Source organism: Phascolarctos cinereus, unplaced genomic scaffold, assembly GCF_003287225.1.
Source record: "Phascolarctos cinereus isolate Bilbo 61053 unplaced genomic scaffold, phaCin_HiC Scaffold_9;HRSCAF=440, whole genome shotgun sequence".
Lineage (NCBI taxonomy): Eukaryota > Metazoa > Chordata > Mammalia > Diprotodontia > Phascolarctidae > Phascolarctos > Phascolarctos cinereus.
In genome coordinates this window covers 171766371-171779778 of record NW_027556402.1, presented here as the reverse complement: position 1 = coordinate 171779778, position 13408 = coordinate 171766371, and the positions used below count along the sequence as shown (strand labels likewise).

The 13408-nt window shown below is 42.0% G+C and overlaps 1 protein-coding gene across 1 annotated transcript; it reads left to right on the top strand.

Annotated features, from left to right (window-relative positions):
* The first annotated feature begins 451 nt into the window (after positions 1 to 451).
* LOC110212327 (sodium-dependent phosphate transport protein 2B-like) lies at positions 452 to 13408 on the top strand. The gene is given in 13 exon segments (XM_020992338.2): positions 452 to 565; positions 686 to 832; positions 1713 to 1841; positions 2953 to 3096; positions 3667 to 3778; positions 5198 to 5393; positions 6083 to 6178; positions 6645 to 6765; positions 8102 to 8269; positions 10047 to 10163; positions 10275 to 10399; positions 12607 to 12874; positions 12877 to 13408. Coding segments are annotated over 13 exon segments (1944 nt in total). The 5' UTR covers positions 452 to 453; the 3' UTR covers positions 13086 to 13408.

Sequence of the window (13408 nt, the reverse complement as noted above, 5' to 3'; positions counted from 1 at the left end):
TGGCAAAGTAGATTATCGGGAAGTCTTAAAAGAGGCTGGAGAGTGTACTTTTTGTAGATGAACATTATTTAGTTTGAGGGCAGTAGAGAAGTCTCAGAAATTGCATGGAAGAATAGACTGGAAGCATTCCAATGTCCAGGAGAGTGAACCTAAGAATTAAAGGAGAGGAGAGTAATTGGTAAATTTGAAGTAGAGGTTCATCTTGAAAAGAAATGGAGACCCATTAGAGGAGTAGCCTTTACTGTCTGGTTTGGAAAGTGAAGTTTAAAATATGACCCCATGATGTTTCACTTGAAAGCAATGTGTGTGTGTGTGTGTTGTTGTTTTTTTAAATGAGTTCTAGAACTATTGATTTTGTTGGTGCTGTTATGTACTTAATTTTTCTGGGTTCCCTGTTGATGTAAAATCCAGCTGATGCACATTTTAAGTTTTAAATTTCATTATTCACAGACCATGGCATCTCAGCCTGAATTGGAGAATTCCTACTTTGATCCTAATAAGTACGTTGAAGAGGCCACCACCCAACAATCTACTATGTCTGGAAAAAATAAAGGCACTCGCAGCAGTAAGTACTGTTATCCCATTCATCTCGAAGTAACAGGACCCTGCCATCTTCCACTCCTCCCCGGGAGAAATGAGCCCTATCCCTGATGTTTTGTTTTGTTTTTTTTGCTTTCTTTGAAAGATAATGACCATTCTCCTGTAAGCAAAATAGAACTTCTGCCATCTTACTCTGCTGAAGTGTTTGAAGAAATATCGATTGAAAAACCCATGGTAGAGCAAGACCCATGGAACCTGTCTAACTTTAGGGACTCAGGAATGAAGTGGTCAGGTAATGTTATCTCCATTTTTGTTGTTCAGTCCTGCCTGCTATGGGGTTTTCTTGGCAGAGGTACTGGAAAGTTTTGCCATTTCCTTCTATAGCATATTCCCTATTTTACAGAGAAGGAACTGAGGCAAATAGTGGTTAAGTGACTTAACTACAGGCATACAGCTAGTAACCATCTGAGACCTGATTTGAACTCAGAAAAATGAGATAGGAACCAGTGCTGGGCTCTGGGGAGGGAGATGGGATAGGCTTAACAGCACTTAAGGGTTAATCCTCTTAGGGCTGGCCACCACGTTAGTAATATTTGGGGGCCAAAAGATTCTTTACAAAAGCAAAACTATTATTTTTATTGTGAAACCCAATACTCAAAAGTAATTCCTAATCTCCTTCTGAAGAGCAGTAAATGCTTTGGCTGTTTTCATTATCTCAGGACCCCTCTGCCTGGAGCTGGCTGCTACTATCATCTGCACCACTTAGTAAGCCAATGGTTCAGCTAAGAATGCAGCCTTGATTTGCTTCTGGCTCCCTCTGCCTCCCCACCAGACCACAGTGTTTTTGGTGCCAAAAAACCTTCTCTACAAATGTGGCTTTTTTTTTTAAAGGAGGGCAAAATTGGGGATCACTTCAAGTAAATGGCATGTTTATTAAAATCTTTCTAATGCTTCACCAAAACTGATGACTCTAGCCTGCCTTCGGACTAGAGAGAGATGGGAGATTCTTGGACAAAACGTTGGATCTGCTATGTATGTGCATGTGCACATGGGCATGCTATACACACAAGCATGCAATAAATAAGACAGTATTTGCGAAAGTGCTTAGTGCAGGGGCTGGCACACTGTAGGTGGTTAGTAAAACCTTGTTCACTTCCTTTTTGTTTTTGCAGAGAGAGACACCAAAGGGAAAATAATTGCTGTCTTCAGAGGGTTTGGGAGAGTGATTCTCCTCCTGGGATTTCTCTACTTCTTTGTCTGCTCCTTGGACATTCTCAGCAGTGCTTTCCAGCTGGTTGGAGGTAGGAAAAGCAACATCAGAAAGGGTCAAAGGTTTGTGGGTGGCTTTTGTTTTTGCTTTCTAATTGATTTTGGTTCAGCCTATAGCAATCAACAAAGCAATGTCAACCCAAGTAATCTCCCTTCTTTTAAACTATTCTCTGACTGAGGGGGTCTCACCTTTTCATCCACTCCGGAAATGAGTATGCTTCTTGAGTGGTACTTTCCTCCCGTCCATCCTTTCCCTACTGCAGCACCCAGTCCACCTCACTTACACTCCAGTCTCTGAAAGTGAGACAGTTTAGGGATTAGGTTTCAAAAACCTTTGTGAGAAATCTTTGTAATAGAGAATTTAGGCCATCAAATTAAGGTTTTGGGGTGAGGGTCTGAATTTTGATCCCCTGTTGATGTCTAAAACATAACCTCTAGTTTCAGAGACTAGAATCTATTTAAGATCTATGAAAGTGAACTGGTCAGATTTACACTGGGAACGTAAAGAGAAGAATTGGAGTGATTTTGTCCAAGCCTTTCTCATCCCACTCTTTATTCTCTCCACAAATTCTTCCAGTTCTATCTCAAAACAATCTGTGCTTGAAGGCAGAGACCCTGGGGTGTGTGTGTGTGTGCGCTTAATCTCCAGCCTGGCCTAGCATGTTTTCCACATTCTTGACTTTCATGGGTAAATGATCATTTGTTTTTGACTCCAACCATTTAGACAATTGATTTCATGCTCTACTCCATTTCCTTTGTGTAAAGCCTGGCCTTCATGCTTCTACTCTGCAGACTAATAATGGTAGCCATTATTATTACTAAGCTCTGAGACAGGGATGGGGACATGAAATGGAAATGGAAGACCCATCTCTAACCTTGGGAAGTTTCAGGTCTTATAAGCACTCTACAAATGTATATACCTTAAATAAGCCAAATGGGGAAAGGGAATAAGCATTTATATATCATTTATTATGTTTCAAGCACTGTGCTAAGCAAATTTAGCCCTCTGCCACATGGCCTGCCTTGGCAGCCAGTGACTCCTCCTCACTCCCACACAGTGGCCCCTAGCCTTTGATTTGTAACCCAGCAGTCCCAAATACTGACCACATATTTGTTATTTTAAAATTTTCATTACATTTACAGGAAAAATGGCCGGAGAGATTTTCAGTGATGGCTCAGTGTTGGGCAACCCTTTGGGCAGCTTGATGATTGGTGTGCTGGTGACAGTCCTGGTACAGAGTTCCAGTACATCCACATCCATCATCGTCAGCCTGGTGTCCTCTTCATGTGAGTCAGCCCACAGAGACAGACAGACAGACACACACACACACACACACACACACACACACACACACATACACACACGCACACACACACATGTGCTCGCAGAGTCTTGTTGTTTAGGCCAGCCTGGATCTGTTGAAAGAATTTCCTTCCAAATTTTAGAATCATGTAATTATTCACAACGTGCCTCGGAGTTTGCATCTCCTTCCTTTTCCATCCTTCTGATCTTCAGACAGAGCCACAATGCCAAACGCACTATTGGAGCAGTGATCACAACCCACCCACGTTTTCTTGCTGTGAGAAAAAAACAGTTTGCTCCCCCCACCCCAGTTACAGGTCTAGACACATGGGCTGAGCTTTACTGAGGCATTCTTCACGACACAGGAGATCTTTCGGCAAAGATTGGATGAGTGACTGCTTGGGGACATTTTAGAGAGGATTCGTATGCGTGGTCATGGTTGGATTCAATAGTCTTCCCAACTTTTTTTTAAAGCTAATTCCTTAACTTGTTTAAGTGTTTTTCCTGTAAATTTCCATAATGTTTCTTCCTCATTGACCTTTTTCCTTTGACAGTGTTGACAGTAAAGGCAGCAATTCCCATTATCATGGGAGCCAATATTGGGACATCAGTCACCAATACTGTCGTGGCCCTCTTGCAGGCTGGAGACAGGAATGAATTTCGAAGGTAGGAAGTTTTGTACAAAGCTGAGAATCTTGACTTGGCTCCAGACAAAGGTAATCTTTGTCTCCCTAGTGAATAGTGAAGGGGGGAATATCATCAGTATTTTATTTTCTGAACTGGTTTTCAGGTCCTACTCACTCCTATAAGGAGATCAGAACAAACTAGAACATAAAAACTAGTAAGAAGTGATAAACTGGGTCAGAAACAAAGGAGATTTTTGAGGAGGGGCAGGATGAAAAAAGAGAGAAGGAGAGAAGAAAAAACAGGATGGAGAGAAATACACAGTTAGTAATCATAATTGTGAATGTGAATGAAAAGAGCTCATCTATGAAATGGAAGTGAATAGCACAATGGATTAGAAACCAAAATCCAATGTTATTAGAGACACATTTGAAACACACTTTTTTTTTACAAGTTTCTCTGATAAAGACCTCTTTTCTCAAATATATAGGAAATTGAGTCAAATTTTTCAAAAAAGGAGCCATTCTCCAGTTAATAAATTGTTAAAGGATATGAATAAGCAGTTTTCTGAAGAAGAAATCAGTTATCTATAGTCATATGAAAAAGCTCTAAACCGTTATTGATTAAAGAAAGACAAATTCAAACAACTCTAAGGTACCACCTCATACCTAAATCATGTATGTTTGAAGGGAAGAGAGAAAATTGATACACTGATGAACTGTTGGTGGAATTGTGAACTGGTCCTACCATTCTAGGGAACAATTTTGAACTATACTCAAAAGGCTATAAAATTGCAGACCTTTGACCCAATAGCAGCACTACTTGGGGAAATGACCTGTATGTATGAAAATATTTGTAGCAAAATCTTTTTGTGGAGTCAAAGCATTGGAAATTGAGAGGATGCCCATCAATTGGGAAGAGGCTGAATAAGTTGTGGCATATAATTGTAATGGAACACTATCTTGTTATAAGAAAGAACAAGGTGGGGGATAGTTTGCACCATAATAGCAATGTTGTAGATCGGCTGTGGAAAAGCTTGGCTACTGTGATCAATACAGTGATCCAAGACAATTCCAAAGGACTCAATGATGAAAAATGCTATCCACCTCCAGAGACGAACTGCTGAACTCTGAGTGCAAATCAAAGTATGTTTTTTTCACTGTCTTTTTTTTTCTTTATTTTACAATATGGTAGGGGAAAACTTCCAATGTGGAAACCCCACTATTTTGTTCATGCTGATTGGCAACTCCAGCAGGAGATTAGGTCACTGAAAGTATTAAGTGACTTGCTCATGGTCCTATAACTAGAGGGAGACGTGAAACCACATCTTCCTAACTTTCAAGTTTGTCTTTCTCATGACATTTATACCATGTTTTCTCATTCTGCACACAGTAAGCACTTAATTAGAGTGACTAGACAGTATCATAATGTTAAATGCTTTGGGTTTTCTCCTTCTTTTAGGGCTTTTGCAGGAGCTACTGTCCATGATTTTTTTAACTGGTTGTCAGTGCTGGTGCTGCTGCCTCTGGAGGTGATCACAAACTACCTCTACCACCTCACCAATGTCATAGTGAAATCCTTTAATATCAAGAGAGGAGATGATGCCCCAGAACTCCTGAAAGTCATCACAGATCCCTTAACAAAACTCATCATCCAGGTGGGCATCAGAACTCACTCTGGTTTTTAAATTTAAAATGAAATAGCACCAGTGATGGGCTTGGTTCCCTTGGAAGGGGAGTTAAAAATCACCTTCTCCCCCCATCTGTAGTGCTAATTGGATGTTTCTCCTACTTGCTGTGATTCCCTCTTTCACTGCCAGGGTGGAGCTAAGGAGCAAGCACTGGGTTGCTTGGAACACCATGTTGGTAGAGATTCATTCTCCACCATCACACTGGCCCAAACAAGACTCAACCATTCTACCATTTTGTGCCAGATGACTTTTTAATTCCGCATATGCTTTGCTATTCATCTAGCCAAAGAGGATCCCTTTCCCAAGGGATGCCTCATAACCAATCAGCATTCATTAATCCTACCATGGACGTACTGGGATATACAGTGACAAAAAAGAAACCCTCATTGTCTTCAAAGAGCTGGTGTTCTACTGGGCCCCCTGAAATGGGGCAAAAAGGGTTCATCTGGGTTGATCTTGGTCAAACTAAGATGAGACAAGGTCACATATGCAAGTGTAGTCCTTTGGAAATGAGTCTGTGTCTGTCTTTTACACACATCCTGGTTTTCTCTTCTGTACACTGGAGCCCCTGGGAGAGTAACTAATTAACTTTTCACTCACAAATCATAGCTGAAGAACAGGCTAACTCTTTTACTCATGTCTGTTGCTTTCCCCAGCTGGATAAAAAAGTCATAAATGAAATTGCTACAGGAGATGAAGCAGCAAAAAACAAAAGCCTGATAAAGGTTTGGTGTGAAACTTTTAAAAATGTGGTAAGTATCAAAAAGTCATTCAAAGGACATAGATGGGGGATTGAGAATTCTCTGTTCCTCCTGTCATGTTGAGGGACTGCAAGTGCTGTTGGTTTTCTCTAAATTTAATGTCCTAGACCAAAGCTCTAGTCACCCTGCCCTAGTTATACCTCAGACTATGGGGCAGACTGCTCCAAGATAGGGATAAAACGATTGACTGCCCAGGTCCCCATTCTGGGGGAGCAGTGCTCACTGAGTGTAGCTCAGCTGGCCTTCAGAAGTAATCCAGATGTTCTGTAGGTTCAGCAATGCTCCATAGACCAAGCACAAAGGCTGAAGGTCTTCTGGGGATTATGAGGAAGGTGAGGTAGAGAAGAGGGGGGAAATGGGGATTTAGTGGCCAGTGGGGTTCATGTCTTCAGTGCTGTAACTTGTCTTCACATAATATCATTCTTAGTAACAATTTTTTCTATATTTTCTCACCTAGACTTTAAGCAACGTTACCGTTCCCTCACCAGAAAACTGTACCTCTCCCAGTCTCTGCTGGACTGACAGGAACATGACCTGGACCCTCATGAACACAACATATGAAAAGAACATTGCCAAGTGTGAGTAGGAAATCTTCTGGGAAGTCTGCTGAGGGAAAGAGGAATTTCTTACCCTATTCTCAACATGGTTCTATCCATTCTAACATTGTCCTCCTCATAATGGTGTAGAACAGGAATGGGAAGATGGTGGCCTGTTGATTGAATCCAAACTTCACATAAAAGAATTTGTTCCACACTAACTAGCTGTGTGACCCTGGGCAAGTAACTTAATCCCAATTACCTAAAAAAAAAATTGTTCCATAAAACTTGGACTCACTCAAAAGGATTCACCCAAGAATCTAGAAGGCCACAGGTTTCCCACCCCTGGTAAGAGGATACAGCTCTGGACCCAATATTCTATAGTGACCCCAGAAACTAACTACCTCTACCTACCTATATGTCTATAGTTTACTACCAGGAGGTAATTTAGGAATTAGAAGCTCAAACATCAATTCTAACAATGCCCTCCTCATAACTATGCGGTGCCTACTGCTCTGCACCCAGAATCAGGCAGACCTGGTCCAATCCAGCCTCAGGGACTTAGCCTGAGTTACCCTGAACAAGTCACTCACCTGCTGTCTGCCTCAGTTTCCTTATCTGTAAAATGGGGATAATAATAGCAATGACCTCCCAGGGTTCTTGTGAGGATCAAATGATATTATATATGTAAAGCACTTTACAGACCTTCAAGCACCATATAAATGTTAGCTTTTATTACTGTTGTTCTTAGTATATTTGTATAACACTTTATAAAGCACTTCATTACATTTTCTGTACAATTAAACTGAAGCAGCAAGTGAGTAATACCCACTCGGGCAAATCCATTCTTGGGAAGGGAGAAATGCCATCTCTGGTGCAAAGATCATAGAATGTTGGAGCGGGAAGGCTTCCTTGAGGTCATTTAGTCCAACCCTCTCATTTTATAGAGCAGGATACCTGACACCCACACAGGTGGAAGAAGCTGCTCACTGTCACAGAGATCACAGCAGAGAGCAGAATCAAGATTCGAACCCAGGATGTCTAACTCCATTTCCAGTGCTCTTTCCATTTGTTATGCTGGGTATCCAGGGACTTAACTGTCAATGCACCTTCTCACACTCATGTTTCAAGGCTTTTTGGAATCAAAAGTGGCTTCTTATAAAAAGATTGGGGACACTTACTCTAAAGTAGGTCCTGGGGCTAAGTGTTAATTTGGATTTTAACTTACATATCTTTTCAGATTTGTTTTTGAAATGTATAAACCTTTGCTTAATTAGGCTCACTTTATTCAAGGCATGGTGCTGTATAGAACACTGTATCTGGGTTAAGTGATGGAGAGGAAGAGAAAGATGCTAAGTGGTTCCTCTCCTTCTTCCAGGCAAACATGCGTTTGTGGATGTCAGTCTCTCTGATCTGGGTATTGGCCTCATTCTTCTAGCCCTCTCTTTGCTGGTCCTGTGCACTTGTTTGATCTCGATTGTTAAGGTCCTGAACTCTGTGCTCAAGGGACAAGTTGCTGCTGTGATTAAGAAGACCATCAACACAGGTAGGCATTTCACTCTTCCTGGGCCTTTCTGTGGGTAGAGTCCTGAAGAAAAAAGATACTTATTGAATTTGCATTATTGGACCAGTCTTGGAGAGCCCTCAGAGCTGTGAGTGAGTCTCTGGGATTATACATTATTGAGAATCTGCCAGCCTGCATTAGGAGAGGGAATTCCCTCACCTGAGAGCTCCCTGTACCAAAGAAATCACAGGAAGGTCCCATTCCCCATCCCTTAGTAAACTCTATAGAGCTCTGAAGTTTGCAGATCCCTTACAGACATCAATGCATTCAATCTTCATATCAGTGCTGTGAGGCAGCCACACAGGTATTATTATCTCTTTTTGAAATATGGTAAATGATCTGTCCAGGGTTACAATACCCAAGGTGGAATTTGACCAAGGTCTTTCTGATGCCCAAGTCCATCCTTCTTGGTTAGATACTTATTAACTATGTCATTTCGAACAAGTTAATGAACACACATGGGTTTTGTGGTACAATAGAAAAAAGCATTAGATTTGAAGTCAGAGGCCCTGGGTTCAATGGCTGCCTCTGCTATGGGCCTTTGGGCCAGTAAATGGAGTTCTCTGGTCCTCCAATTCTCCCTGTATAAATGAAGGGGGATGGACAAGGTGATGTAAAGTCTCCCATCTCTAAGTTTGAAGAGCCCATGATCTTCTAATTAAAAAAAAAGTAAGCATATACTGTTCCTGTTAAGGGCACTGTAAATAATAAAGAGCTCTAGAAATTTGACTGTCATTATTAGTTGACTAGGAAAGATAGTGCCAAGCTGCTATGTATCCCTGCTGCCTCATACACAACCACAGAAGCAGGAATGTTGGAGGAAAAGGGAGGAAGATCACAGCAAAGTAGTGGGCAGAGCATGGCTATGGTGGCCACCATAAAATAATAAATGTTATGAAACTTATAAAAATAATAAAAAGTTATTATTATAGAAGAGGGTATATTGGCTGAGCATACAAGACAACACAGTGATTAAAATGCTGGGCTGAGAGTCAGGAGTATGAGTTAGAATTACTCAAACACTTGCTATCTGTGAGTCCCAAGGCAAATCACTTTACCTCTGTTTACCTCAGTTTCCTTAACTATTAAAATGAGGATAGCATCTACCTCCCAGGTTTGTTTGTAAGGATCAGATAAGTATGTAGCACAGTGCTTGGCCCATAGTAAGAGCTTGGTAAATGTTTAAATCCTTCCTTCCCTTCTCTCTCACAACAGCCCCAAGACTCCAGCAAAGTCAATTACCCTTGGTCTCACCTCTTCCCCACCTGGGTTGTCATGGATTAGAATACTGATGAAACTTAGGAGGAGTTACTCCAATCTCCCCTGCCACCCCACCTCACTAAGAAAAGAAAGTTGAGGTTCAGACCTGGGTAAGATCTGAGACCCAGCTGTGGAAACGACAGGGGAAGGAGATAAGAATTTTTATAGTGCCTATTACATGCTAGGCACTGTGCTTAGTGCTATTTGCAAATATTATCTGATAATATTTGTAAAGAGCAAAGAGCATAAAAATTGTTTTTAGGATGTTGGCAGGGAGCTCCAGAGACTTCTTCCCCGCCCCCTGCAACCCCCGCCCCACAAACATCTTGCAGATGCTTTTAATTCTCTTTTGACCTCTTGTTTGCCAGAAGTTTTTGGAATGAGTTTGTAGTGAGAGGACTGTTTCTGGATTGCCTTTAGAGGAATCTATTGCATCGGATATGAAATGCTGACCAGGACAATTGTAGAAATGGTGCCTTTTTCTTCTCCTGTTTCCCAGATTTCCCCTCCCCTTTTGCCTGGCTGACAGGCTACCTCGCCATTCTAGTTGGAGCTGGGATTACATTTCTTGTGCAGAGTAGCTCAGTGTTCACCTCTGCAATCACTCCTCTGGTTGGTAAGTCCTCTCTTCCTCCCCCTTTCTCATGTCTCCATTTTTACATGTGGTCCTGCCATGCTCAATCATTCCCACCCAGGACTGAATCCAGTGTCTCTTTTGTTCCCTTAGGCATTGGTGTGATCAGCCTTGAGAGAGCTTACCCTTTAACCTTGGGCTCCAACATTGGTACCACCACCACTGCCATCCTGGCTGCATTAGCTAGCCCTGGAAATACTTTACAATATTCAGTCCAGGTCAGGATGCACAAATTGTGACTCATTACCTCTTTCCATTAAGTTCTCTATTCTTAGCTTATTACTAAATCCTTCAAATGAACACCTTGGTTTCTTACTTATCAGATGCTTCATATCACAAGGGGACATTTATTACTCTTGAGATCTTATCTGCCTCAGAATGGTGACCTGTGGGTTACAAAACTGTCCTTAGCTATTGTTCTCAGAAGCTGAACTTCTTACATAATGACCAGATACCTCCAGCTTGTGTCTATAATAAACAAATTAGGATGGTGAACAGTTACTCCCCACCTCTTACCTTATCCCATGTCCCCCACATAAAATGATTGAAAAAGGTATAGATTATATCCTCCTTTTTGCCCTTCTGTCATTCAGAAAAGGTGGTTGGTAGGAAGAACTTCTGATTTTGATGTCAGAAGACCTGAGTTTGAATCCCAACTCTGTCACTTGCTAGGTGAGTGGTATAGATCCATGTTTTGTGTTTAGAGGAGGGAGAGGTGACTGTTGGTGTCATGGGGGAAGAGAAGCCTCTTCCTTGAAGGATGCTGTTTGGGCAGAGAGCAGGAGGAAAAGTATGAGAGGGAGAAGGATGTGAACCGAGGTCCCGGGGATATGTCGAATGAACAAGCATCTTTGAAGAACCAGTTTCACTGGAATGGATGATAATGGTCGCAGGGGCAGAACTGACATTAATGATGATAATAGGACTGTTATAGACACCATAGCAGGAGGAGGTAATGCTGAAAAGGGCAGATGAAGGTCAAGTTCTTTTGATTTTGGCTTTTGTTCTTCAAACATTGGGAAGGCAACAGGTATTGGATTTTCCACCATAGTACAGAATTCAAGTCACAAAAATGAAGATCTGGTGGTGTCATCAGGAATGGAAAGGAGGGGATGAATACAAGAGATACTGCAGAAAGACTTAGAGAGTCATCCCTTGGGAGGCAAGAGAGAGGGAGGGGTCATGGTTGAGATTTGCAGCCTAGACAAGGACAGGATGGTGGTGCCCTTAACATTCTCCAGTGTGAATATTGCCTCACTAGGCACCTGTCTTCTCCTCTTCTCCTCTCCCTCTCTGGCAAGGGAGGCCAATTGAACTGCTGGTGTGTATGCAGGCCAGGCAATGCCTGGATATAAGAAAGGTGACAAAGGAATATGGGTGGCAGGGTGAGGAGTAGAGCTTGATTCAAAGCATGATAAAACAATGAAATTAATTTTGTAAAGCAATGAATTCCAAAACTGATTTTGAAAACAATTATAATAAAAGTCTCAGTGCTTCTGGAATGCAATAATTTCTTTTTTGTTAATTTCATTGCTTTTTAACTCACTGGTACTTAATTCCATTTGGAACAATGTTTTTAATTAAGTTGTTTTTGAAATCACTGTTTTGGAACTCAGCAAATTATCAACTTAGTTTTGTTTGTAAGCCAGGACTCAAGCTCTTCGTTGCATTTAGTTCCTTCCTGCATGCCCATTTGCAAAGAGGCCTATTTTCATAGGATTTAAGAGTTGGAAGGGATCTTTGAGATCATCTGGTCATCCTTTTGTAGATAAGAAAAGTGTTTTGTTGAAGGTCAAGGCTATGCAGGTAGTAAGTGGCAGAACTGAAATTCAGAAAAGCAGAATGTAAGCTTATTGGGGGCAGGTACACAGAAGTGTCCCCAGCACCTAGCACAGTGCTTTGCAGATAGGAGGCACTTAATAAATGCTTGTTGACTTAAATTGTAGCTAGGTCTTCACACTCCCACATGCATTGTTCTTTTCATGACATCATAATATGGGTTCTCTTATTTGTCAGTGCATTAAAATTTCCAAAGCACTTTACATAATGATGTCATTTGATGTTCACAATAACTCAGTGAATAAAGAGCTCTATTGCTGTTCTCAGATGAGCAAAGTGAAGCTTCTAACCCAAGTCTTCCTGACTTCAGGTCCAGTGCTCTCTAGGTCACACCTAACATAATACCTAGCCATCTCCTGCTGCTCTATATTCTTGTGAAACTGAGTAGACTGGACTAGATGCCTCTGTATTCCCTGGCTCTTAACTTTAAGAACCCATGATGTAAATATTTGTGATGACAGTTTCTGTGACACCACTGAGCTTTCCTTCTTCTCATCACCACTTGTCTCCTGATTTCCCTTCCCTCTCCCTGATTCCATGTATGTGCTAGATGAGTTTTCATCTTGTTTAATCTTTTTGATGTCAGATTGCCCTGTGCCATTTCTTCTTCAACATATCTGGGGTGCTTCTGTGGTACCCAGTGCCATTCACGCGCCTGCCGATCCATCTTGCCAGAGGCCTAGGAAATATCACAGCCACGTACCGTTGGTTCGCCATCTTCTACCTGATCTCCTGCTTTCTCCTGATGCCACTGGCTGTGTTTGGCCTCTCGCTGGCCGGTTGGCCTGTGTTGGTGGGTGTAGGGGCCCCCATCCTATTGGTATTGCTTGTGGTGCTGGTGATGCGGGTGCTCCAAGCCGCTGTCCTCAGATTCTCCCTAAGAAGCTGCAAACCTGGGGCTTCTTGCCCCTGTGGATGCATTCTCTTCAGCCCTGGGATGGGCTGGTGTCTCTCCTCACGGGCAGTTGCTGCCGGCTGTGCAGATGCCACTGTAGTAAGTGTGGGGAACAGGACGAACATCAGGAAAAGTTAAAGAAAACCCCCATGAAGGTCTTGGGGGAGTAACTAACAAGTCCTAAGCCTGAGGCCCAGGCACAGGAGGAAGGCCAAGACCAGGTAGGGTGAGGGAGCCCATGCATTTTAGCTGCCTTTAATGGCACCTTCTTCTAAGTACAGCTTTTTCATAACCTGTATGATTCTGCTTTTATATTGCTCACCTTTGGAAATATCTTTTAAATGTGCCCATATCACACTATAAGTATGGAAGTTAAGTACCTCATTGGTCCCCTTTGCACTTTGTATGCCTTTTTCCGGTTGGATTATTCATGTGATCTGTGTACATGGTGTGCTTTTACATGTGTTTGGAAAGATACAATAAAAGATATTCA